This window comes from Erinaceus europaeus, chromosome 10, assembly GCF_950295315.1.
Source record: "Erinaceus europaeus chromosome 10, mEriEur2.1, whole genome shotgun sequence".
Taxonomy (NCBI): Eukaryota; Metazoa; Chordata; class Mammalia; order Eulipotyphla; family Erinaceidae; genus Erinaceus; species Erinaceus europaeus.
This window is the reverse complement of record NC_080171.1, coordinates 1,510,981-1,538,202: the sequence shown is the minus strand read 5'-3', so window position 1 is coordinate 1,538,202 and position 27,222 is coordinate 1,510,981. Positions and strand designations below refer to the sequence as shown.

At 50.8% G+C, this 27,222-nt stretch overlaps 1 protein-coding gene and 1 long non-coding RNA gene across 2 annotated transcripts in view; both read right to left on the bottom strand.

The window, feature by feature from the left end:
* Positions 1-27,222, bottom strand: part of SVEP1 (sushi, von Willebrand factor type A, EGF and pentraxin domain containing 1) — a 215,554-nt gene that overhangs the window by 91,246 nt on the left and 97,086 nt on the right. Inside the window, exons 10-18 of the mRNA XM_060199027.1 lie at positions 23,757-23,864; positions 22,210-22,341; positions 20,266-20,460; positions 17,813-17,934; positions 15,655-15,763; positions 14,699-14,863; positions 11,890-12,123; positions 3,707-3,868; positions 2,679-2,840 (exon numbers count right to left, since the gene is read on the bottom strand). Of these exons, the coding sequence (XP_060055010.1) occupies positions 2,679-2,840; positions 3,707-3,868; positions 11,890-12,123; positions 14,699-14,863; positions 15,655-15,763; positions 17,813-17,934; positions 20,266-20,460; positions 22,210-22,341; positions 23,757-23,864 (1,389 nt within the window). The remainder of the gene's footprint in view (positions 1-2,678; positions 2,841-3,706; positions 3,869-11,889; positions 12,124-14,698; positions 14,864-15,654; positions 15,764-17,812; positions 17,935-20,265; positions 20,461-22,209; positions 22,342-23,756; positions 23,865-27,222) is intronic.
* On the bottom strand, positions 12,215-12,900 carry LOC132540693 (uncharacterized). The gene is made up of 3 exons (XR_009551859.1): positions 12,849-12,900; positions 12,569-12,721; positions 12,215-12,529 (listed from the first exon to the last, which is right to left on the bottom strand). It is a non-coding gene; the product is annotated as an uncharacterized LOC132540693 (long non-coding RNA).

The following is a 27,222-nucleotide window of genomic DNA, read 5'->3' as shown; positions in this document are numbered from 1 at the left end:
GTGTGAATGTGTGAGTGTGTGTGTGAGACTGTGTGTGCATGTGTGTGAGTGTGTGAGAGTGTGTGAATGTGTGCGTGTGTGTGAGTGTGTGTCAGAGTGTGAGTGTGTGTGAGTGTGTGTGTGAGTGTGTGTGACTATGAGAGTGTGTGAGTGTGAGAGTGTGTGAGTGTGAGAATGTGTGTGTATGAGAATGTGTGTGAGTGTGTGAGTGCATGTGTGTGTGTGAGAGTGTGAGTGTGTGTGAGAGTGAGTGTGTGTGAGTGTGTGTGAGTATGAGAGTATGTGTGTGTGAGTGCATGTATATGAATGAGTGTGTGTGAGAGTATGAGTGTGTGAGTGTGTGTGTGTGAGTGTGTGAATGTGTGAGAGTTAGTGTGTGTGCATGTGTGTGTGAGTGTGAGTGTGCGTGTGAGTATAAGTGTGTGAGTATGAGTGCATGTGTGTGAGTGTGTATGAGAGTGTGTGAATGTGTGAGTGTTAGTGTGTGTGCGTGTGTGTATGAGTGTGTATGATAGTGTGTGGGTGTGAGTGTGTGACTGTGTGATAGTGTGAGTGCGTGTGCATGTGAGTGAGAAAGAATCCAGGAACCCACAGAGTGGCCTCTTAAACACACCTCCACGGCTGATTTAGGCTTTTAAAATAAAGGTGTAGAGAACAGAGAGAGAAACAATTCTCCTAAAGGTTGCTGACATTTCAGTCCGGCAGCTTCCTCCCTCCCCCCCCCCCCCCCCAGTGTTATTGCCGGGCTTGGTGCCTGCACAATCACAACATTCCTGACAGACACTTTCTCTTTTTCTTTCTTTTTTGACAAGAGGGCAAAAGAGACAGAGAGACAGAGAGGAGAGGTGCCTGAAGGCCTGTCCCAGTGTTTATGAAGCTTCCTCCCTTGAGGTAAAGATGGGGGTGGGAGATTTGAACCAGGTCCTCAGGAAGGCAGCCTATGTGCTCTGTTGGGCGCCCACCACCTGGCCCCTCCACCAACTTTCCTGAAGGTGCAACTCCAGGACTTGCTGGCTGCGGCCTGGTCTTGACAGTCAGCCCCAGCTCACTGTCATTTTAAGTATTCCTCAGTTCTGTTTCCTTCTGTTTATACCTCCGTGTTGGCAGTGCTGGAAAACTACTTGGGAGGGAAGTCAGCGGTATTTGAAAAATGAAATTCCCCTTTCTTTTTAACTGAGCCAGTGAGTGTTCGTCTTGAGTCAAGGGGGCGCATTAGAATATGCCCGACCTGTGTGAGGTCCTGAGTTTGACCCCCACACCATGCACACAGATAACAAAATCCCAAATGACGGGGAAGGGCCTTGGCGCCTCCTTCCCATGTTCCCTCTCGTGACACATCAAACCAGCAGGCCGCAGAAGGTCGTCCTGGGCCCACTTGAATAATCACCGTTTGAGAACTAGCTGGAAAGGCGGGTCATTCAGACGCCACACCAGATGGGCTGGATTTAAACGTCGGGATGGAACACAGCTGAGTTTTAACAAGTCCTCAGTGCCGACAGGTGAGAGCCAGTTAGTGGTTTTCAACCTTTTTTGTCACTGCAGAATTTCCTGGGGAAGTTTATAAACAAAACTAGTGGTGATACTATTCAGTCAGAGAGTTTGAGGGGTGGAGCCTGGGCTTCAGTAAGGCCAACGTACTGGCACGGGAGAAGCCACCTGCATCACTGTGCACGGCTTCAAGCTCTAGGGAGCAGTGCCAGGATTCACAGGCTGTGTGGCAGTCTCACGGAATGTCGCAGAGAACTTGCTTTGTAAGTGAGGAAGAGGCCCAGTCAAATGGAGGCTTGCATGCCCTGGAGTAAGTTGCATGCTTCCTGCTGCTTGAGGCCACAGCTTCCACCTCCCTGCTCCAGTAGCTGCTTTAGCGCTGCTTGTCCTCAGATGTCTAGACTTGTGCCGGCTGGATGGACGGAAGCTGACTGTCTACAGGGAGACTGACTCCCAGCTGCGACCAGGGACCGCGAGCTCAGACTGACTGGGACTCGGAGGGCACGCAGGCTCCCGAGCTGAACAGGAACAGACATGGGTCCTGGGCCCCACTGACGGGGTCAACAGTTAATGGTGTTTATGTACTTTCCTCACATTTGGGAGCTACTCTCTGCCCTAATCTTGCTTCCTAGTTCTACTTTCCATTCTGACACCATCTCCCCAGACAATACTTTTACTCCACCTGCATGTTAGCTGTCAGGCTCAGGCAAAAACTAGTGAAAGTCGTAGGCCCCTTGGAACATACCTAAAATAGGCTTCCCTGCTTCTTCCAACATGAAGACCCCTCATTCTATCTGCTGGAAAACTACCTGTAAGGAGTTAATCCTGCCTTCAGGTTCCTGTTTATTAAACATTTTGTCCTGCTTTATCTCTTAATGCTTTTCAACCACCAAGTTGCAGATGCCACCATGACGTCAACCTGACTTCCCCGGGCAGGTGACCAATGTGTCCTGGAGCCTCCCCTCCCCAGATCCCTGCCCCACTAGGGACAGACAGACACAGGCTGGGGGTGTGGAGCCACCTGCCAACACCCATGTCCAGCGGAGAAGCAACTACAGAAGCCAGAACTCCCACCTTCTGCTCCCCATAAAGAATTCTGTCCCATACTCCTAGAGGGATAAAGAAGCTTCCAATAAAGAGGATGGGACACAGAAGTCTGGTGAAACGTCCACTCCCCAGGTGTTGCTCACCTCCACAAGCAGAGATGCTAACAGCCCCTCTTTTCACAGTGGAGGTGTTCTCTGGGCAGAAGAGGCAGCTCTGGGCGCCGTGCGCTGGCTGGTAAGTGTTGAGAGGACATGACTCACACGTCTCCAGCCCATTGGATGAGTAGGTGCCTGGTTTACATTGAGCTGAGAAAAGAAAAGTAGCAGGGGTAGCAGGGATGGTACTAAGCTCCACAACTAGCAAAGTGCAGGACGGGGCTCCCTGCATTTTAATGCACGCAGGCTAGAATAAGATGCAGAAGTCACTCTGAGCACACAGGTCGCAGTTGAGTTGCCTACGTTGTCTGCATACGGTCTCAGACTCCTTTTTGTCACGTCTCTTATCACGCAGCGCGAGCTCGCCACACAGAAGGTGTCAATGAGCTACTCTGGAGTGGAGTTGGGAAATACCAGCTCCAAAAGGAACTACCAAAGGGCCAAGCAGTATGTTGGCGAACTTCTACAAATTCTCAGGCTGTGCGCTGGCTGTCTTCCTGAGGGACAGAAACAGAAGCCCGAGCGGGGTTTCAGGTGTATAACGCCAGAGCTTCTTTGCTGCCTAAATAAGAATCCTCCTTCATGTCTAGTTCTGCCCAAACACCGTGCCACCTGAGGGTTGGCACAGAGTAAAGTAAAAGTGGTTCGAGGAAGAGCCTCATGGAGGTTGTAGACATCTTTTGTTTTCCTCCAGGGTTATTATTGGGGCTCAGTGCTGGCACTGTGAATCCACTCCTGGTAGTGTCATTTTCTCCATTATGTTGGCTGGGACAGAGAGACATTGAGAGAGGAGGAAGAGATAGAGAGGGACAGAGAAAGCTAGACACCTGCAGACCTGCTTTACCACTTGTGAGGCGTACCTGTGCAGGTGGGGAGCCGCGGCTCGAACCCAGTATTAGTATTGCGCTTAGTATTGAGTTTGCTTAACCCACTGCGCCACCGCCCAGCCCCCTCCATGATGCAGCTCTCCAGACTGCAAACAAGGCCGGCTCTCAGCCCGGCCTCCAGGCCCCTACCTCTACACTCAGAGATGCTCCTGGAGTGCAGGTATTCTGTGCGGGTGTCCGCTGGGCAGAACTTGCACTCCAGCTGCCCTTCTTCATCCTGGTAGAACCCCACCGCGCAGCTTTCACAGACATGATGCTCCAGAGAGTAGGAGGTGCCCAGAGGACAGCTGACTGCAGAGGGAGCAAGCCAGAAACACGGCCGATTGTCAAGGATTCCACAGCAGGACTCAACCTCTTTTCCCCCGAAGCCCGGAAGCTGCGGGGCCCCCAACATCACCTCCTCAGGCTCACAGTGCTGCTGGCGGGTTGCTTCCAGGGCTAAACTTACAGAAACTGTCCTCTGCCCCACAGTGCAGACTCCTTTTAAAAGGAAAACTCCTGTTGACCAAGGTTAAGGGCTCAAGTGAAGGGAGCCTCACAGTGTAAATGCACAGGGAAGCACACACCTCACCGATGAATGGTTGCTGGCAGAGGAGGGCCAAGCAATGGCTGTTCCGGTTAACTGGAGATTTTGTAATCTTCCAAGCGTTTTCTTTGCTGTTCCTATGAACAGCCCCACCCCCAAGAAATGGACTCTACTGCAATGCTATTTATAGAAACAGCAGCCAGGGGAGTCGGGTGGTAGTGCAGTGGGTTAAGCACACATGGCACAAAGCACAGGGACCGGCATAAGAACCCTGGTTCGAGTCCCCGGCTCCCCACCTGCAGGGGAGTCACTTCACAAGCGGTGAAGCAGGTCTGCAGGTGTCTGTCTTTCTCTCCCCCTCTCTGTCTTCCCCTCCTCTCTCCATTTCTCTCTGTCCTATCCAACAATGATGACAGCAATAACAACAACAAATAATAACTACAACAATAAAACAACAAGGGCAACAACAAGGAATAAATACATGGAAAAAAAAAAAAAAAGAAACAGCAGCCAGACAGAGTCACACAGTAGGCGAATTACACAGACCTTGCCTCTATTAGGAGAGGTCAGTGCCCACTGAGGGAGATGTGAAGGAATCTGAAACAGGCACTGTTTGCTGGGAGATCTGGTTAGCTGTCTGTCAGGCCTCCACAAGTTCAGAAACCCCAAGACCAAAGCTGAGAGTTGAACACCCTGCAAGACAGCGGTCGGCCTCAGTCTTCTTGCAGAGAAGACACTGGGTATCAGCGTCCAGTCATTCTGAGGCGGCAAAGCCTGCAGGAGCTACCTGAGGCTTCGCCAGAATGCTTGTTCCAAGGCTTCTTCCCAAAGAGACAGATGCATTAGCTCTGCCCTGGAGTCTGGATGAAGAGGCCTTTCAACGTGCACTTAGTGATACTGTCGGGCAGCTGCAGGCAACAGTGAGAAGGATACAGCCAAGGTCCTTCCTGACTTGGATCCCGGGGTGGGGGGGGGGGAGAGAGCCAAAGCCAAGGAGCCCCTAGGGTAGTGGGCAGGGCTGGCTCTAGCGTCCTCTGAACACAGACCTGGGGCAGTGGGCAGGGCTGGCTCTAGCGTCCTCTGAACACAGACCTGGGGCAGTGGGCAGGGCTGGCTCTAGCGTCCTCTGAACACAGACCTGGGGCAGTGGGCAGGGCTGGCTCTAGCGTCCTCTGAACACAGACCTGGGGCAGTGGGCAGGGCTGGCTCTAGCGTCCTCTGAACACAGACCTGGGGCAGTGGGCAGGGCTGGCTCTAGCGTCCTCTGAACACAGACCTGGGGCAGTGGGCAGGGCTGGCTCTAGCGTCCTCTCAACACAGACCTGGGGCAGTGGGCAGGACTGGCTCTAGCGTCCTCTCAACACAGACCTGGGGCAGTGGGCAGGGCTGGCTCTAGCGTCCTCTGAACACAGACCTGGGGCAGTGGGCAGGGCGGGCTCTAGCGTCCTCTGAACACAGACCTGGGGTAGTGGGCAGGGCTGGCTCTAGCGTCCTCTGAACACAGACCTGGGGCAGTGGGCAGGGCGTGCTCTAGCGTCCTCTGAACACAGACCTGGGGCAGTGGGCAGGGCTGGCTCTAGCGTCCTCTGAACACAGACCTGGGGTAGTGGGCAGGGCGGGCTCTAGCGTCCTCTCAACACAGACCTGGGGCAGTGGGCAGGGCGGGCTCTAGCGTCCTCTCAACACAGACCTGGGGCAGTGGGCAGGGCTGGCTCTAGCGTCCTCTGAACACAGACCTGGGGCAGTGGGCAGGGCGTGCTCTAGCGTCCTCTGAACACAGACCTGGGGCAGTGGGCAGGGCTGGCTCTAGCGTCCTCTCAACACAGACCTGGGGCAGTGGGCAGGGCTGGCTCTAGCGTCCTCTCAACACAGACCTGGGGCAGTGGGCAGGACTGGCTCTAGCGTCCTCTCAACACAGACCTGGGGCAGTGGGCAGGGCTGGCTCTAGCGTCCTCTGAACACAGACCTGGGGCAGTGGGCAGGGCGGGCTCTAGCGTCCTCTGAACACAGACCTGGGGTAGTGGGCAGGGCTGGCTCTAGCGTCCTCTGAACACAGACCTGGGGCAGTGGGCAGGGCGTGCTCTAGCGTCCTCTGAACACAGACCTGGGGCAGTGGGCAGGGCTGGCTCTAGCGTCCTCTGAACACAGACCTGGGGTAGTGGGCAGGGCGGGCTCTAGCGTCCTCTCAACACAGACCTGGGGCAGTGGGCAGGGCGGGCTCTAGCGTCCTCTCAACACAGACCTGGGGCAGTGGGCAGGGCTGGCTCTAGCGTCCTCTGAACACAGACCTGGGGCAGTGGGCAGGGCGTGCTCTAGCGTCCTCTGAACACAGACCTGGGGCAGTGGGCAGGGCTGGCTCTAGCGTCCTCTCAACACAGACCTGGGGCAGTGGGCAGGACTGGCTTTAGCGTCCTCTCAACACAGACCTGGGGCAGTGGGCAGGGCTGGCTCTAGCGTCCTCTGAACACAGACCTGGGGCAGTGGGCAGGGCGGGCTCTAGCATCCTCTGAACACAGACCTGGGGTAGTGGGCAGGGCTGGCTCTAGCGTCCTCTGAACACAGACCTGGGGCAGTGGGCAGGGCGTGCTCTAGCGTCCTCTGAACACAGACCTGGGGCAGTGGGCAGGGCTGGCTCTAGCGTCCTCTGAACACAGACCTGGGGTAGTGGGCAGGGCGGGCTCTAGCGTCCTCTCAACACAGACCTGGGGCAGTGGGCAGGGCGGGCTCTAGCGTCCTCTCAACACAGACCTGGGGCAGTGGGCAGGGCTGGCTCTAGCGTCCTCTGAACACAGACCTGGGGCAGTGGGCAGGGCGTGCTCTAGCGTCCTCTGAACACAGACCTGGGGCAGTGGGCAGGGCGGGCTCTAGCGTCCTCTCAACACAGACCTGGGGCAGTGGGCAGGACTGGCTCTAGCATCCTCTCAACACAGACCTGGGGCAGTGGGCAGGGCTGGCTCTAGCGTCCTCTGAACACAGACCTGGGGCAGTGGGCAGGGCGGGCTCTAGCGTCCTCTGAACACAGACCTGGGGTAGTGGGCAGGGCTGGCTCTAGCGTCCTCTGAACACAGACCTGGGGCAGTGGGCAGGGCGTGCTCTAGCGTCCTCTGAACACAGACCTGGGGCAGTGGGCAGGGCTGGCTCTAGCGTCCTCTGAACACAGACCTGGGGTAGTGGGCAGGGCGGGCTCTAGCGTCCTCTCAACACAGACCTGGGGCAGTGGGCAGGGCGGGCTCTTGCGTCCTCTCAACACAGACCTGGGGCAGTGGGCAGGGCTGGCTCTACCGTCCTCTGAACACAGACCTGGGGCAGTGGGCAGGGCGTGCTCTAGCGTCCTCTGAACACAGACCTGGGGCAGTGGGCAGGGCTGGCTCTAGCGTACAGACCTGGGGCAGTGGGCAGGGCTGGCTCTAGCGTCCTCTGAACACAGACCTGGGGCAGTGGGCAGGGCGGGCTCTAGCGTCCTCTGAACACAGACCTGGGGCAGTGGGCAGGGCTGGCTCTAGCGTCCTCTGAACACAGACCTGGGGCAGTGGGCAGGGCTGGCTCTAGCGTCCTCTGAACACAGACCTGGGGCAGTGGGCAGGGCTGGCTCTAGCGTACAGACCTGGAGCAGTGGGCAGGGCTGGCTCTAGCGTCCTCTGAACACAGACCTGGGGTAGTGGGCAGGGCTGGCTCTAGCGTCCTCTCAACACAGACCTGGGGTAGTGGGCAGGGCGGGCTCTAGCGTCCTCTCAACACAGACCTGGGGTAGTGGGCAGGACTAGCTCTAGCGTCCTCTCAACACAGACCTGGGGCAGTGGGCAGGGCTGGCTCTAGCGTCCTCTGAACACAGACCTGGGGCAGTGGGCAGGGCGTGCTCTAGCGTCCTCTGAACACAGACCTGGGGCAGTGGGCAGGGCTGGCTCTAGCGTCCTCTGAACACAGACCTGGGGCAGTGGGCAGGGCTGGCTCTAGCGTCCTCTGAACACAGACCTGGGGCAGTGGGCAGGGCGGGCTCTAGCGTCCTCTGAACACAGACCTGGGGCAGTGGGCAGGGCTGGCTCTAGCGTACAGACCTGGAGCAGTGGGCAGGGCTGGCTCTAGCGTCCTCTGAACACAGACCTGGGGTAGTGGGCAGGGATGGCTCTAGCGTCCTCTGAACACAGACCTGGGACAGTGGGCAGGGCGGGCTCTAGCGTCCTCTGAACACAGACCTGGGGCAGTGGGCAGGGCGGGCTCTAGCGTCCTCTGAACACAGACCTGGGGCAGTGGGCAGGGCGGGCTCTAGCGTCCTCTCAACATAGACCTGGGGTAGTGGGCAGGACTAGCTCTAGCGTCCTCTCAACACAGACCTGGGGCAGTGGGCAGGGCTGGCTCTAGCGTCCTCTGAACACAGACCTGGGACAGTGGGCAGGGCGGGCTCTAGCGTCCTCTCAACACAGACCTGGGGCAGTGGGCAGGGCGTGCTCTAGCGTCCTCTGAACACAGACCTGGGGCAGTGGGCAGGGCTGGCTCTAGCGTCCTCTCAACACAGACCTGGGGCAGTGGGCAGGACTGGCTCTAGCGTCCTCTCAACACAGACCTGGGGCAGTGGGCAGGGCTGGCTCTAGCGTCCTCTGAACACAGACCTGGGGCAGTGGGCAGGGCGGGCTCTAGCGTCCTCTGAACACAGACCTGGGGTAGTGGGCAGGGCTGGCTCTAGCGTCCTCTGAACACAGACCTGGGGCAGTGGGCAGGGCGTGCTCTAGCGTCCTCTGAACACAGACCTGGGGCAGTGGGCAGGGCTGGCTCTAGCGTCCTCTGAACACAGACCTGGGGTAGTGGGCAGGGCGGGCTCTAGCGTCCTCTCAACACAGACCTGGGGCAGTGGGCAGGGCGGGCTCTAGCGTCCTCTCAACACAGACCTGGGGCAGTGGGCAGGGCTGGCTCTAGCGTCCTCTGAACACAGACCTGGGGTAGTGGGCAGGGCTGGCTCTAGCGTCCTCTGAACACAGACCTGGGACAGTGGGCAGGGCGGGCTCTAGCGTCCTCTCAACACAGACCTGGGGCAGTGGGCAGGGCGGGCTCTAGCGTCCTCTGAACACAGACCTGGGGCAGTGGGCAGGGCGGGCTCTAGCGTCCTCTCAACATAGACCTGGGGTAGTGGGCACGACTAGCTCTAGCGTCCTCTCAACACAGACCTGGGGCAGTGGGCAGGGCTGGCTCTAGCGTCCTCTGAACACAGACCTGGGGCAGTGGGCAGGGCGGGCTCTAGCGTCCTCTGAACACAGACCTGGGGCAGTGGACAGGGCTGGCTCTAGCGTCCTCTGAACACAGACCTGGGGCACTGGGCAGGGCTGGCTCTAGCGTCCTCTGAACACAGACCTGGGGCAGTGGGCATGACTGGCTCTAGCGTCCTTTGAACACAGACCTGGGGCAGTGGGCAGGACTGGCTCTAGTGTCCTCTGAACACAGACCTGGGGCAGTGGGCAGGACTGGCTCTAGTGTCCTCTGAACACAGACCTGGGGCAGTGGGCAGGGCTGGCTCTAGCGTACAGACCTGGAGCAGTGGGCAGGGCTGGCTCTAGCGTCCTCTGAACACAGACCTGGGGCAGTGGGCAGGGCTGGCTCTAGCTTCCTCTCAACACAGACCTGGGGCAGTGGGCAGGGCTGGATCTAGCGTCCTCTGAACACAGACCTGGGGCAGTGGGCAGGACTGGCTCTAGCGTCCTCTGAACACAGACCTGGGGCAGTGGGCAGGGCGGGCTCTAGCATCCTCTGAACACAGACCTGGGGCAGTGGGCAGGACTGGCTCTAGCGTCCTCTCAACACAGACCTGGGGCAGTGGGCAGGGCTGGCTCTAGCATCCTCTGAACACAGACCTGGGGCAGTGGGCAGGGCTGGCTCTAGCGTCCTCTGAACACAGACCTGGGGCAGTGGGCAGGACTGGCTCTAGCGTCCTCTGAACACAGACCTGGGGCAGTGGGCAGGACTGGCTCTAGCGTCCTCTGAACACAGACCTGGGGCAGTGGGCAGGGCTGGCTCTAGCGTACAGACCTGGGGCAGTGGGCAGGGCTGGCTCTAGCATCCTCTGAACACAGACCTGGGGCAGTGGGCAGGGCGGGCTCTAGCGTCCTCTGAACACAGACCTGGGCTCACGCAAGTGACTCAGCTGCTGAGGAAGATTTTTCCGACAGGAGATGTGACCCCAAAGCGACAGAAAAGGGGCCGTGTTTCTATGGCCTGTGGGGACTCTGGTGGCTCTCTGGGAGGTGGGAGTGTCGGGACACAGAACTGTGGTGGTTGTGGAGGGGACTGGACACCATCATCTCACCATCTTAGAACCACTTGTGAAAAGTGAAAGTGAAAATGAGCCCAAGACTCATGTCACGTGGCTCAACTGAGTGTCCATATTTTAGAGGAAATCTGTCATCTGTCTATCATCTATCTGTCTATCATCTATGTGTCTGTCTGTCTATCATCTATCTGTCTGTCTATCATCTGTCTGTCTGTCTATCATCTATCTGTCTATCATCTGTCTATCTATCTATTTATCTATTTATTATTTATATATTAGTGACACATTTGAGTAACAAGGTGGAATTCGTCCAGATTGCAGTGATCTAAAATAGGGCTTAAGCTTGAAGGGAGTGAGTTGGGAAGGAGAGGATAATATAGTATAAAGATTACATAAAAGTACTTTAATGCCTAAATCTCCCAAGTGTCAGGTTCAATCCCCCATATCACCATAAGCCAGAGCTGAGAAGTGCTCTTGTAGGGAAGAAAAAAAAAGGGGGGGAAGAGGGAACAGGGAAGAGGAAACAGGAAACAGGGAACAGGGAAGAGGAAACAGGGAGGGGGAGGAGAGGAGGCAGGAGGGGGAAGGCAAGAAGGAGAGGGAAAGGGAGAAGAGGAGGTGGAGGAGGAGGGGGAAAGATAAAGAGTGGCGGGCCCAGGCGGTGGTGCACCTGGTTAAGCACTCATGTCACAGTGCCCAAGGACCAGGTTTAAGCCCCTGGTCCCCACCTGCAGGGGGGAGCTTCATGAGTGGTGAGGCAGGGCTGCGGGTGTCTCTCTGCCTCTCTCGCTCTCTATCTTCCCTGCCTCTCAATTTCTGGCTGTCTCTAGTCAGTAAACAAAGATAAAAAACAAGATAGGGTGTGGCTACTCAATGGGCGTGTGTCTGCCCGCAGGTGACGGACACAGTTCAGACTGAATTATCTGAATTGTTCCTTTCAGCAAGCAAGCTGTCTCCTAGACTTGGTGAGAAGCATGGCGGTTATGGGGAGCAGGGCGCAGCTTTCACGGAGGGAAGTAACCGACACCCTGAAGTTATGGCCATGGAGTCTTATCATTCTGTTAAACCTAGTCAAATCACTAATAAAAATGGAAGATGTCTACTTTATGCTGTGTGACCTAGAGTTGGCCACCTGGCAGGGAATTAAGCATCCCTCTCGTCTTAGGGGTGAGACTTACTGGCCAAGTTCTTCGTCTCTGTGGCTTCAGTGCTCTCATTTGTCTGTAAGAGGTGCTTAATATGAGTGGTACTTCGTAAAGTTTCTGAACAGCATGAAATATGGCAGTTGGTCAGTCACACAGTACAGAAGCCGTCAAAGCATCACGTACAACAGCGGCTGAAGGCTCTGTGTCTACAGATGTCTAAATAAACAGAACACCGAGTCTCCAACCTACAACCATTTTCCTGTCTTAGCTCGTAGCGAAGAAGCTTCTGCAGACAGTAACGACTGTACAACGATAGGTCTCATTTCAGTATCTCTCCGCCGTTGGGAAATGTGCACTGCAAGTCCATGACAAAGACAAGACTTACCACACATCCGCCCTCTCAGCACCGAGCCGGGTCTGCAGAAGAGGTGAGTCTTCTCCGTCTCCAAGGAGTTGCTGTCGGCAACCAGCGTGGCGGAGGCCAGGTGAAAGGAATACATAGGCTCCTTGTGCAGGGTCCTTCTCAGCTGGTTCGTGATAGTTTCCAAGGTCTTAATGAGTCGCTGCTGATTCTCCAGTTCCAGAGTATCGTTTCTCTCCTCGGGTAAGGGCACACTGGCTGAGATCAGAAGGACACAAGATAAAACAGCACGCACAGACGCGGTGCTTCGGGACGCCTGGCACGTCCAGAACCTTCAGGGGCAGCTAGACGTAACTGAGCATCACTTACCAGGGGACCGCACATGAGTAACAGTTAAAACCGCAAGGGCTGGAGAGAGAGTGGCCTGTGATCTGACAGGGGCTTGGCCCCCATGACTGCTGCAGAGCCACACAGAGGGGCCCCAGCACAGCGGTGAGGCCGTCTCCCCTCATCTCAGCTTATCTCCTCCACCCCCCATCATCTGCTGTGAATGTAAGCATGGCCCCGGCTCACAAGGTCACTTAGACTCTAACTGGGTCTGCCAGATATGCACATCACACACTCACACCACACACAGTCACACTCACACACATACTATATCTCTCTCACACACACACACACACACACACACTCACACTCACACACACATCACACACACACACATCACATACACACAGTCACACTCACACACATACTATATCTCACACACACTCACACACACACACCACACACTCACACACACACCACATACACACAGTCACACTCACACACATACTATATCTCACATACACTCACACTCACACATCACATACACACAGTCACAGTCACACTCACACACACACATACTATATTTCACACACACACACCACACACACTCACACACACACTCACACCACACACACACACGCTCACCCCACACACACCACACACTCACACACATCACATACAGTCACACTCACACACATACTATATCTCACACACCACACACACACACACTCACACACACACACTCTCACACACACACACTCATACCACACACACACCACACACTCACACACACTCACATCACACACAGACTTACATCACACACACTCACTCACACTCACACACATTCACACTCATAGCACACACACACTCACACCACTCACATACACACCACACACACACTCACCCCCCACACACTCACACACAGTCACACTCTCACACACTATATCTCACACATACACAGCAGAACACTCACAATCACACTCACACTCACACTCACACTCTTACACACAGACACACTCACAATCACAAACACACACTCATACAGTCTCTCACACATACACACACACTCACAATCACAACACACACCCACACACAGACACACTCACACTTTCACACATATACACACACACTCATACACACTCACATAAACGCACACACACTCATTCACATGCACCACACGCACACATTTACACACTCACACTTACATAGACACGCTCACACTCATTCATGCACACTCATACACTCATTCAAACACTCACACACACTCATGCACTCACACTCATTCACACACTCAGTGGTCACACAGCCAATGCAAGTGACTACGGCCCAGAAAAGTTAGTTTTTATCTTTTTCTCACATGATGAACATGATATATATATATGTATCTCAAAGAATTCCTCACTAAAATACACTAAGTGCCTTTAATACTACTCAGCTATTAAAAGTGGCGGCTTCACCTCCACCGCCTCTTGGATGGAGCTAGAAGGAGTCATGTGAAGTGAGCTAAGTCAGAAACAGAAGGATGGGTATGGCGTGGTCTCACTCACAGGCAGAAGTTGGAAAAGGAGATCAGAAGGGAAACAGAGCAGAACCCGGACTAGAGCTTGTGTATTGCACCAGAAAGATTCGGGGGGGGGGGGTTCGAGTCCTGGAACATGATGGCAGAGGAGGGCCTAGTGGAGGTTGAATTGTTATGTGGAAAACTGGGAAATGTTATGCATGTACAAACTACTGTATTTTACTGTTGACTGTAAACTGTGAATCCCCCCAATAAAGGAAAAAAATATTAAAGTCCTTCAAATGCTTGCTTCTTTAAAACATGCCTTATTTTACCATGTCAAAATTACTGCAACCATACAACTGCGAAATAAAATAGAAAAAAATAACTTTTATTCACAAAGGCCATGCTTTTCTTTTCTCTTTCTTCCTTTCTCTCTCTCTCTCTCTCTCTCTCTCTTTCTTTCTTTTTCACCAGAGCCCTGCTAAACTGCGGTTTATGGTGGTGCTGGGGATTGAACCTGGGACTTGGGAGCCTCAGGCCTGAGAGCCTCTTTGCATAACCATTATGCTGTCTACCCACCCCTCCCTTCCCACACCTCCCTGTACAAAGGCCATTTAAAAAAATATTTATTTATTTATTCCCTTTTGTTGCCCTTGTTGTTTTATTATTGTAGTTATTACTGTTGTTATTGATGTCATTGTTGTTGGATAGGACAGAGAGAAATGGAGAGAGGAGGGGAAGACAGAGAGGGGAGAGAAAGATGAACACCTGCAGACCTGCTGCACCGCCTGTGAAGCGACTCCCCTGCAGGTGGGGAGCCGGGGGCTTGAACCGGGTTCCTTACGCCAGTCTTGCACTTTGCATCATCTGCGCTTAACCCGCTGCACTACCGCCCAACTCCCACAAAGGCCATTTTCTAGTGATGTAACAAATAGGTCTGGAAAATGGGTTTGCAGCCAAGAACATTACATCATTTTTGTTTTCAACTAGATAGAACCTCCTTACCTGTTATATTAAAAACCAATTTAATTTTGTGGTCAGATAATGGGGCGCTTCTTCTGTTCCGTAAAGGCCTGGCTTTTGTGTGGCCTGTGGCTGTTTCCCGCACAACATCCAAGAAGTCGTCGTAAGAATAATCCAGTCTGTTAGCAGCTCCCCAGCCACCTGGCCCTGGGCAGTGGGGGCAGAGAAAAATGTGACGCTGCTTCTGCATATTATTATTAGCACAGAGACTCTAAGATCAGTTTCACAGGTCCGCATTCTCTCTGTGGTATCTATGGTCCTGTGTGGTGTCGTGTGGCTTACGTGTTGCAACAGATCACAGGCACCGTGTGATGGGTAGGCACGAGCTGATGCGTGTTTACACCATTTTATAAATGAGCTTCTAGTGAGTGTTAGTATTTTTCTCTCAATAGTATGCTCTCCTCTTAGCGGACACATAGTATTTCATAGACCAGTTTGTCCTAATTTATATAAAGAATTCCATATTGGAGACTTGGAGTTGTTTTCCATTTTAACTGTTATTTAAAAGTTCTCAGTGAATTCAGATAAATTCAACAAGCGGCTCACTTTGCTGGACAGGTCTGGCTGAACAGAGTTAGATGTTTAAGGCACCCAACTAAGCAGCGAAACTCAGGCTGTTATCAGTGTGTCCTTTACTAAGTGTTAGAGTAGATCAGATATATATTACACATATACAAACAGGATATGTAAAGATACACCTGTGTTATATAAATGGCAGTTATACACTGTTAAAATTTAAATCCCTGTCACCCCACTCAATGCTTGGCGCCACCTGCGCTTGACCCACTGTGCTACCGCTCGACTCCCTAAACATATAATCAAATTATGCAAAATATCTGATGGGGAGCTTAATCATAGTCCCCGGTCTGACCCACTACTTTGAATCTGCTCTCCACTTCTGCAGGAGAGGTGGCCGACCACCAACACCCCATAGTTACCAATCGCAAAGCCGTTTTCATAGTCGTAGTTGTACTCAAGGCAGTATTTTTTGGTCAGGTCCTCCAGTCTGCAGTCAATGTCGTCGGCATCACTACAAAAGGAAGGCACCTACACAGGAAAGAACCAAGAGGGTGGAGTCATGTCTCTGTGCTCCTGAGAGGCAGGTCCTCTGACCGTGTCTCTCTGCCAGCAAAGGGAGCTCGCTGTCTCTCTACAAAGGCTCCTGACCCTCCCGCTCCTCACCTGCAGCCTCTGTCGGCTTCTATCAGCAGGATTCGCCTTACGACTCTTCTTTCTGTGTCTAACAGTGGCTCCGGGAAGCCCCGGGCTCCTGCGATGTTTCTAGTCTGAATGCTCCCTGGCTCATTCCCAGGGCGTCACGGAGCAGGAAAAGGGAACCTGCAACTGTCTCCAAGGGCAGTTCTCTCTAAGGGCAGCAGCTCCTTAGTGCACAGACTCCTAGTCTCCTAGGACTTTACACCACCCCCACAACTTCTCCCACTCTTGGTTTCGGCTGCATCTATTTTTATTTTCCTGCTGAAAAAAATGGAGTTGGAAAAGCTCCTCTCACACTTTCTTTTTTTATTATTAGTGATTTAATAGAGATTAACAAGATTGTAAGATCACAGGGGTACAATTCCACACAGTTCCCACCACCAGAGTTCCATGTCCCATCTTCTCCATTGGAAGCTTCCCTGTTCTTTATCCCTCTGGGAGCCTGGACCCAAATTTTTTATGGGGAGCAAAAGGTGGGAGTTCTGGCTTCTGTAATTGCTTCTTCACTGGACATGGTGTTGGTGTTGGTCTGCTTCTGAGACCCCTTCTGTTGCATTGCCTGAGGCTGTGGTCTATTTACATAGTCACTGTTTTCATTGGTTTAATCCCCACTGGTTCTGCGCTATTTTCCTTCTCCCCACCCCCCATCCTACGTACTTCCTCTTCCTGACACTTCCGCCTCAGGAGATATGAAAGACAGGGCTTTCTAATGAAGAGAGATTAGAAGAGATTAGATTGTTGAACTGCATCCCGCTCGTCTGCAGGCCCTGCCCCCAGAGGCAGGAATTCCCCCTCCTTAGTAGGTCCTGCCCACAGAGGCAGGAAACGCCCTTTGAGGCAAAAGATGCCCCCAGAGGCAGGAAACGCCCTTTCGCCTGCTAGGCTCTGCCCTTTTAGGCAAGAAAACCCCCCCAGGCCTCCCCTTGGCATCACACTGGTTCTTGCTGCTCTCTTACTTGTTCCTCCCTGTCTTGTGCCAGTTCTTTTGAAAATGCCTGTACGATATAGGTTTCTGTTCACCCACACTCCTGATACTATGGCCATTAGTTAAAAAGAAAGGGGGAAATGTTGGTCTGCTTCTAAATTCTGCTTCTATGACCCCTTCTGTTGCATTGCTTGATGTTGTAGTCTATTTACATAATCACTATTTTCATTGGTTTAATCCCCACTGGTTCGCATGCTAGAACCAGTCACCAGCAGTAGTAAGTTTGTCATGAAGCCACTGATAACTCAGGTGACAACAAAAGAAATTAAACATGTTTAATATAGGTTCACCTATTTCTCATCTCTGAAGTACTTTAAACAAACTATGACTCATTCTAAATGTCTAACAAGTTTATGTAAAAAGAAAAGGGAATCATCAGGACAGGAAGCTTCACCTGCAAGTGACCCAATACCAAAGCAGTAAAGGGACGATGGAGGCCGAGGGTGGTGCAGTGGGTTAAGTGCACACAGTACTAAGTGAAAGGACTGGCACACGAATCTGGGTTTGAGCCCCTGGCTCCCCACTACAGGGGGGGGGTCACTTCACAAGCAGTGAAGCAGATCTGTAGGTGTCTGTCTTTCTCTCTCCCTCTCTGTATTTCCCCTCCTCTCTCAATTTCTCTCTGTCCTATCCAACAATGACAACATCAATAACAACAACAACATACATGGAAAAAAAGGCCTCCAGGAGCCGTGGATTCATAGTGTAGGCACCGAGCCCCAGCAATAACCCTGGAGGCAACAACAAAATAAAAAGGGGTGGAGGAGGAGCAGTGGATTCATAGTGACAGTATAGATTCCCAGTGATAACCCTGAAGGCAAAAGAGGAAGAAGAAGAAAAAAAAAGAATTAAAAAAGTATCATATTACAAGCAAGAAAGGAGCACTGTGCACATACCATCTTCCCCAGGGTAGTCTCAAAGGCGTCAGAGAACTTGCTCAGCAGCTCTGTGTCATCACAACGAGTCGCCTTATATAGCATCTCAAAGGACTTGAACCCGTGATTGGCAAAGCGTTTTACTGAAAATGTGGAGGAAGCAAACATTTAGCTTTGTGTGAAATAACTCTAGTTCATCCTGCTTAAAGAACTGTCATAAAAATCAGGGGCAGTGGTTAAGAAGAGTCTGTAGACTAGTCATGGGGCCACACATCCAGGACCACCGCACTGTTGGCCGGCCATGACTCCGCATGGAAACATCACTCTTTCCTTCCCAGTCAGACGGACAAGGAACATCTAGGGAGATGTGTGTAGATATATTTCATAATATCTTGGGAGTCTGGGGAAATCCTGGCTGGGTCAAATACATCTTATCACAGCCTATGTATTTATAGTTTCAACAGAGACATAAAAACTTTAAAATACGATATGCAGTAGCAGTCCTTGAAAATGTGATTTCTATCAGCATCATTTCTGTTTGGATCAGAAACTTGCGTGCTTAGACACAGCTAGATGTTTAAAATATTCCTAAAATGATTCCTCTGTATGACCACTGAGATCCTACTGTCTTCATCTGTGACAGAGGTGAGTAAAACTTTTAAGTTTACTTCCCAAACAAGGAAAAAAAAAAGAGTTGATTAAGCAAATGTATTCATGCTTTTCCGAAGACATTGACATCTATGGTAGTGGCTTGAAGATTCACTCCAGAGAATATTAATTTACTATAGATAAAGTATTAGTTATTCAGTGGTAGAGAATGTTCCATCCTCTGGAGGGAGGCTGGACAACATACTCTATGCTATACCTGAGGGAGATGGGTTGATATTGGGGCAGCTTGGAATGTTCCTACTCATGACCACAGAATGTGAGCTCAGATCTGTTGTTAAAACATACAGGGATGCAGAGGTCACATAGGCTTCTAAGCTGAATATGGGCCCCAGATCACATCAAATTGATGGGGTTTACAGTCAACAATGTTTATACCCCTTTCCCATATTAGGGAGCTACTCTCTTCCCTGATCCAGCTTTCTGGTCTCTTTTCCAGCCATTACACCACCTCCCCAGACAATAACTTGGATCCACTGGTATATCAGATTTTAGGCTCAGGGGCAAAAAGAAAAGAAAAAAAACCTAGTATAGCCACAGGCCCTTTGGAATATAACTAAAATATGCCTACTAACTATCTACAAAATGGAGGACTCCCCAACTCTTCATCTGCACTATTCCAGCCTTTAGGTCCATGATTGGTCAACAATTTGTTTGGCTTTGTATGTTAACTCTCTTTTCAGCCAGCAGATTCCAGATGCTACCATGATGCCAACCGGACTTCCCTGGGCAGATGACCCCACCAATGTGTCCTGGAGCTCCGCTTCCCCAGAGCCCTGCCCCACTAGGGAGAGAGAGAGACAGGCTGGGAGTATGGCTCCACCTGTCAACACCCATGTTCAGCGGGGAAGCAATGACAGAAGCCAGACCTTCCACCTTCTGCATCCCACAATGACCCTGGGTCCACACTCCCAGAAGGATAAAGAATAGGAAAGCTGTCAGGGGAGGGGATGGGATACTGAGTTCTGGTGGTGGGAATTGTGTGGAGTTGTACCCCTCTTATCCTATGGTTTTGTCAATGTTCCCTTTTCATAAATAAAATTTTTTTAAAAAGTATTAGTTATTTTTATAACAATCTGTATTTAAGGTTATAGAAAAAGCTCTGAACCTAAATTAGATTAATTAAAGAGAATGTCTTTATTTCTCACACAGGCTGGTTCTAAATATATGACTTTATATATAACTAATATATAATTATTATATATTAAATTGTTTTTTATTTTTTATATTTATTTAGCTATTTTTCCCTTTTGTTGTCCTTGTTGTTTAACATTGTTATGATTATTGATGTTGTTGTTGTTGTTGGATAGGACAGAGAGAAATGGAGAGAGGAGGGGAAGACAGAGTGGGGGAGAGAAAGACAGACACCTGCAGACCTGCTTCACTGCTTATAAAGTGACTCCCCTGCAGGTGGGGAGCCAGAGGCTAGAACAGGGATCCTTAGGCCGGTCCTTGTGCTTTGCGCCACCGCCTGACTCCCTAAATTGTGTTTTAAGTTCAACTTTATAAGTTGAGTACAAGCTAGAGACAAGTCTCTTCAGATATTTCTGTAAACAGCAGTGGAGGACTCAATAGCTTTGCTTTCTATGGAACTCCGTCACGTCACCACAGAACCTATGAGAAGACCGGTACGTTGATAGTTTAAATCAAGGAACAAGCATTCTCTCACCCACAAACACCTTAACCTCATGGCACCTTTCCACGCACCAGCCTCATACCTGTGGGAAGAATTCCCTCTAATGCTTGGGAAGAGCCCCACATACACAAATCTGAAGATGCACCGAAGGAACTCAGAGAAGAATTCTTACAAGCACAGTCAGGCCACTCGGTGGAGTATGGTGGCTTCCAGACGCCATCTTCATAGGCACAGTGATAGTTCTCCGTGGACCCTTCGGGGAGATCGTAGCCCTCCTGGCAGCTGAACGTACAGTTCACTCCAATGCTGTCCTGAGTGCACACGAGATCTCCATTTGCAGGCGTGAATGGAGCTTCACAGGGAGAACCTGCAAAGGAGGTTGCACTGTTCACTGCACAGTCACACGAGAAGCAGACATGAAATTCCAGGAGTCTGTACTGAATTTTGAAAAGAACTCCTGCCTACAATTCCTAAGCAGTTTTTGCCATGAATTCTTATTTTGGGGCTGCAGTAATATCTGCTTTTAACTCCTAGACAGGCAGATTCTAAAAGCTTTACCTATGATGAGTTGATCTGCTAATGTTCATGTTCAGCAGAGAACCAGTTAGAGAAGCCAGAACTCCCACCTTCTGCGTCCCACAGAGAATTTTGGTCCAGACTCCCAGAAGGGGAGAAATGTCAGGGAATATGACCAGAGGGCTCTGAACCCAAATTCCATCGGGACCCAGAGAGAGAGAGAGAGAGGGGAAACAGCAGCGGCATTTGGATGTAGTCATCAGTGTAGCTGTGACTTTGAAAGGAAGAGTAGGCAGGACCATAGAAAAGATAGGCAAATATATATTTTTATATATTAAATTGTATATATTAAATTAGATATAATATATATTAAATATATATTTATATATTATATATATTTCATAGAAAAGATAGGCAAATATTGGTAGTTACAGAAATAATAGTCAACCCATATCTGTGGCCTCGGGAGAACCATTGCAGTTTCCAGTGGAGGGTGGGACACGGAGCTCTGCTGGTGACAGGAGCGGTGAGGTACCTGTCATCACATGGTTTTGCTAAGCAATGTTAAGTCAGTAATAAAATGTAAGGTTGCTTAGCATATGTGATACTAGAGAGTGTGTATGTTTTATGAAAAAATATTTCTGATTTGGGATTGTTATTTTTGGCCTAGTAAAAATATAAACTTAATAAGTTTATATAACCAATAAATTCTCCGAATCTGTCTCCTCAAGCATTCCACATAAGATTATAAGAAGACGTTTTAATTTTAGAAAAATTCTTCATAAAATGTTCATGAAAGACTACCCTGGAAGAAAGTACACAATTTCCCATAAGGGAGAGTAATGACAGCTGGAAACTCAAGTCAATCTGTCAGTTTCCTAACTTCAAAAGTCTCCTCTTCCACCTTCTCTCAGGGCACAGGCCACAGGCCACAGGCCACAGGGCACAGGGCACAGGGCACAGGCCACAGGCCACAGGGCACAGGGCACAGGGCACAGGCCACAGGGCACAGGGCACAGGCCACAGGCCACAGGGCACAGGCCACAGGGCACAGGGCACAGGCCACAGGCCACAGGCCACAGGCCACAGGGCACAGGCCACAGGCCACAGGCCACAGGCCACAGGGCACAGGCCACAGGGCACAGGGCACAGGCCACAGGGCACAGGCCACAGGGCACAGGGCACAGGCCACAGGGCACAGGGCACAGGGCACAGGGCACAGGGCACAGGCCACAGGGCACAGGGCACAGGCCACAGGGCACAGGGCACAGGGCACAGGGCACAGGGCACAGGGCACAGGCCACCCTATAGAGCTGTCCCCTTTTAAGAGAAAGACATTCCGATGTGATGGTGGCGTCTTTGATGTGGTGCGTGCGTGTGTGTGTGTGTGTGTGTGTGTGATATGTGATTCTTCTTCAAGATCCCAGACCTCAGTCCCCTCCCCAGAAACAGAAACACCCGAGAGTTCTGGAGGAAGACCAGGAACAAACGCTGCTGTCATTCCAGAGAAAATCTAAAACCTGTTTCCGTCAGAGGCGCCCACAAGCAGAGCGCAACACTGACCCAGTGTTTAGATCCAGGGAGGTTTGTGAAAATATACCTCTTATGAGGATGTGGATGTCACAGGTCCTGTTGTTTCCCGAGGGGTCAGTGGCCGTGTAGCTCACCACCGTCTCCCCGTGTGGGAAAAGGTCCCCTGGTGTGTGACTCCTGGTGACTGCCAGCAGGGCTCCTAGGGAGGGGAGAGAAGTCCTTGGGGTCACTGAGCTGCAGTCACTCTGGTTCTGATTCCCACTTCCTGTGTTCACCAGACAGCGGGGCGGCATGCTCTTCACACTGAGTGGGCCACTGCCAGGAGAAAATGAAGTCTCTCCACTCTGGCAGCACACAAGGTCCAAACGCTTTACTAAATTTTATTCTTGTGAAATAAATGATTTTTACCTGACTGGACCAAGCCCACCTGAAAACTAGCAATCTAATTAAGAGACATATTTAATCTATATGAATTGGATTTAAAGCCCTAAAAGTGAAACAAAACTGAATTTACGTATTGTTCTGCTTTCCTATGGACTTTTAAGGTTTTTTTTTTTTTTATCTCTGTCCAAATGTGTGAATACGATATATAAATACTAGTAAAATGCTTAGTTCATACTTTTAAGACAAGTCTTGAGACTCAATATATTTATAAAGAAACAAAAAAACAAACGAACAAAAAACTTCCAAGTGAGGGGCCAGGCCAGGTGGTGGTGCGCCTGGAGAGGATGCAGGTTCAAGCCCCTGGTCCCCACCAGCAAGGGAAAAGACTCATGAGTGGTGGAGCAGGGCTGCAGGTGTCTCTCTCTGTCTCTCTCCCTCTCTATCTCCGACTCCCTTCTCAATTTCTCTCTGTCTTTATCCAATAATAAATAAATAATATACATACATATTTAAATAAAACAGAACATGATGGCAGAGGAAGACCTAGTGGGGGTTGAATTGCTATGTGGAAAACTGGGAAATATTACACATGTACAAACCAGTGTAAATTACTGTTGACTGTAAATCCCCCAATAAAGAAATTATTTTAAAAAATCAAACACAAAGTAAATGCCCAATACAGAGAAATACCACAGAATTCCATGGAGAAATAAAATTGTTAAATATTACATGAGCAGCTTAGTTATAAATCATTTTGACTAACACAGTGATAAAACACAGTTCAAGAGTATTTGATTTTAGTCTCTCCTTCATACTCTCAAAAAGGTAAAGAGAGACTGAGCCCTGCCCCATGCTGACTCAGACCTGCTTGTCTGACCTGAGCTGGGATGAGAGACTGAGCCCTGCCCCATGCTGACTCAGACCTGCTTGTCTGACCTGAGCTGGGATGAGAGACTGAGCCCTGCCCCATGCTGACTCAGACCTGCTTGTCTGACCTGAGCTGAGATGACAGAGACTGAGCCCTGCCCCATGCTGACTCAGACCTGCTTGTCTGACCTGAGCTGGGATGAGAGACTGAGCCCTGCCCCATGCTGACTCAGACCTGCTTGTCTGACCTGAGCTGGGATGAGAGACTGAGCCCTGCCCCATGCTGACTCAGACCTGCTTGTCTGACCTGAGCTGGGATGAGAGACTGAGCCCTACCCCATGCTGACTCAGACCTGCTCTTACCTGAGTTGTCTGAGAACTGTGGCTCCTCCCAGCTGGCTGCATACTCCTTCTCGGAGACCTGGACTGGAGGTGGAGACCGGCACCAGTCCACTGAGGGTGCCTCCACATCTGTAGGGCAGTAGAGTTGAGGGTCAAACACAACAGAAGGGTTGATGGCTGGAGAGACAGTGATATGGTTCTGCAAAATTCTCCCTCCACATTGAGGACAAAGCCTATCCCCCCCTCAAGGGGTCCATTGTGCTGTACCAGATGGAGATGAGTGGTCACAGTGGGGAGAGGGGTCTGTTAGAGGTCTAGGCCCATCATGTCTGTGTGGGAATCTCAGGACTCCCTGATAGGGCCCCAGCTGATGGGGCGGCCTGACAGTGACTAAAGAGTCATCGTTATAGTATGCCAGTCTCCTGCCCTCACTCCACTTTTGCAGTCCTTGCTTTGATAAGGTTATCTTTAGAGTGAGTGACGGAAGTAAAATAGGAGGTAGGTGAGGAAGGTAGAAACTATTTCATTAGGTACTTTATGGGGTCTTTTAAGGTCTTTCTACTTGCTTGCTTCATTTATTAGAAAATGTTCCATTCTCTGAAGGGAGGCTGGACAACATACTCTATCACCTGGGGAAGATGGGTCCTGAAATTAGGGCAGCTTGGAACAATCCTGCTCATGACCACAAAATGTGAGCTCAGACCTACAGGGATGCAGAGCACACAGAGGCCCCTGTGCCAAATATGGGCCCCAGAGCATATTGATGGGGTTTACAGTCAATAATATTTATACATCTTTCCCATATTTGGGAGCTACTCTCTTCCCTGATCCAGCTTTATATCCCCCTTTCCAGCCATGACATCATCTTCCCAGACAATAACTTGGATCCTTCTGCATATTAGATGTCAGGCTCAGGAAAAAACTAGTATAGTCACGGTCCCTTTGGAATGTATCTAAAATAGACCTAGTGGATATTTCCAAAATGGAGACCCCAAATCTTTATCTGCAGTGTTCCAGCCTTTAGGTTCATTATTAATCAGCAATTTGTTTGGCTTTGTATGTTAACTCTCTTTTTCAGCCACCAGGTTCCAGATCCTACCATTATGCCAACTGTACTTCCCTGGACAGACAACCCCACCAATGTGTCCTGGAGCTCTGCTTCCCCAGAGCCCTGCCCCACTAGGGAAAGAGAGAGACAGGCTGGGAGTGTGGATCCACCTGTCAACACCCATGTTCAGCGGGGAAGCAATTACAGAAGCCAGACCTTCCACCTTCTGCATCCCACAATGACTCTGGGTCCATGCTCCCAGAGGGATAAAGAATAGGAAAGATATCAGGGGAGGGTATGGGATGTGGAGTTCTGGTGATGGGAACTGTGTGGAGTTGTACCAATCTTATCCTATGGTCTTGTCAGTGTTTCCTTTTAACAAATAAAAATTAAAAAAAAAAAAGGAGAAAAAGACCCTCCCTGACCGAGCCTTTGAGGTCCCAGGTTCAATCTCCAGCAGCAGCACAACAAGCCAGAACTCAGCAGTGCTTTGGTAAAATAAATAAACAAACAAATAAATACTTTCCAAATAGAAAGGGTCTGCAAGAGACTGCTTATGTCTGCTTGTGTGTGTCGAGAGCCTTGACCCTGTTAGTCACAGTGCTGACGCCTGGGCTTCCTTGATGGGGGCAGGTCCCCTGGTCTCGCCATCAGGGTAGCTGAATCCTACTGGCCTGACAGTGAGGAAACGCCAGAGTCCTGAAGTCACTATGAACACAGCAGTGAGAAAGGCGGCTCGGCTGGGGTGGCATTTAGTGAACTGGGACCACAGTGCTGATCCCAGAAGTAAAAATGGCTCAAAGGGTCACTCCCTCAACCCTCCGCCTGCCTGAGGTGTAAAGACTTGATTGGTGACTGTCCTTGGCAGATACGCTGAGCCTTGCTGGGGAAGCAGGACGTCAGAGCACAGACCGACAGGCAGAGGTGCAGCGCTGGAGGCTGAGGTGAGGAACGCACAGGTACACGGGAGGCAAGTCTAGACCGGTCCCTGGCTTCACACATTTGAAATCATCTTAAACACACATGGAATGCCTTTGAGCCCTGAGAGAGATTTTTGTTTTCTCACTTTACAGAGGAGTAACCTCACAGACAGAAGTGGAAAAATAAGAACAGAAGGGGAAACTCTCAGCATGACTTAGACAGGAGTTGATGTATTGCACCAAGTAAAGGACTTGGCTGGGGGGGCTTTCAGATCCTGGTACCTGATGGCAGAGAAGGACCTAAAAGGGGGGGGGGGGTTGGGGGGTAGAATGTTTTTAAAGAAAAAAGAAATTTTACATATGTACCAGCAATTATTTGCTGTAAACCATTAATCTCCTTAATTAAAAAAAAAAAAAGGATAACGGGGGCAAGGGTAGATAGCATAACGGTTAGGCAAAGAGACTCCCAGGCCTGAGGCTCCAAAGTCGCAGGTTCAATCCCCCACACCACCATAAATCAGAGCTGAGCAGTGCTCTGGTGAAAAAAAGAAAGGACAGAAGTAAGGCAAGGTTATAGAAGTGAATAAAAATAGAAAAAATAAATAGATGCTAGTTATACATACATCTGTATCTATCTATATCTGTCTATCTGTCTGTCTGTCTATCTATCTATCTATCGCTATGTAGACAGATAGTCAACCCATACCTGTGACGTTGGGAGAGTTGTGGTAGTTTCTCCAGGAGGGAGATAAAGACATATAACTCTGGTGGTAGGAATAGTGTGGAACTAAATATCTATTATATTGTAATTTTGTAAGACACTAATCAAAATCTGTTTAAAGATTTGGGGTCTCTGTTTTGGAAAAAGCTAGTAGGTCTATTCCAAGGGGACAGGTCTATTCCAAGGGGACCATGACCTTACTTTGCCTGAGCCTGACAGCTAACATGCAGGTGGGCTAAAGGTGCTGTCTGGGGAGATGGCGTCATAGTTGGAAAAAGGACTAGAAAGCTGGATCAGGGAAGAGAGTAGCTCCCAAATATGGGGAAATCTTATAAATATTGTTAACTGTAAACCCCATAAATGTGATCTGGGGCCCATATTCAACACAGGAGCCTGTGTGACCTCTGCATCCCTGCAGGTCTGAGCTCACAGTCTGTGGTCACGGCTGGGAACACTCCAGGCTGCACTCATTTCAGGACCCGTCTTCCTCGGGTGGTAGGCAGAGTATGTTGTCCGACCTCCCTTCAGAGGATGGAACATTCCCCACCCTTGTTGATCCACACTGAGGGCAGGGTCCTATGGGGCCCACAGAGGGGTCCATTGTGTTGTTCCTGATGGACATGAGCAGTGACCGTGGAGAGAGGGTCTGTGAGAGCTCTAGGCCCATCATGTCTGTGTGGGGATCTCAGGGCTCCCTGACTAGGGCCCAGGTGCTGGGGTGGCCTGGCAGAGACTAAGAGTCATCACTGAAGTGTGCCGGTCTCTTGCCCTTATCCAGCTTTTGTCGTCCTTACCCTG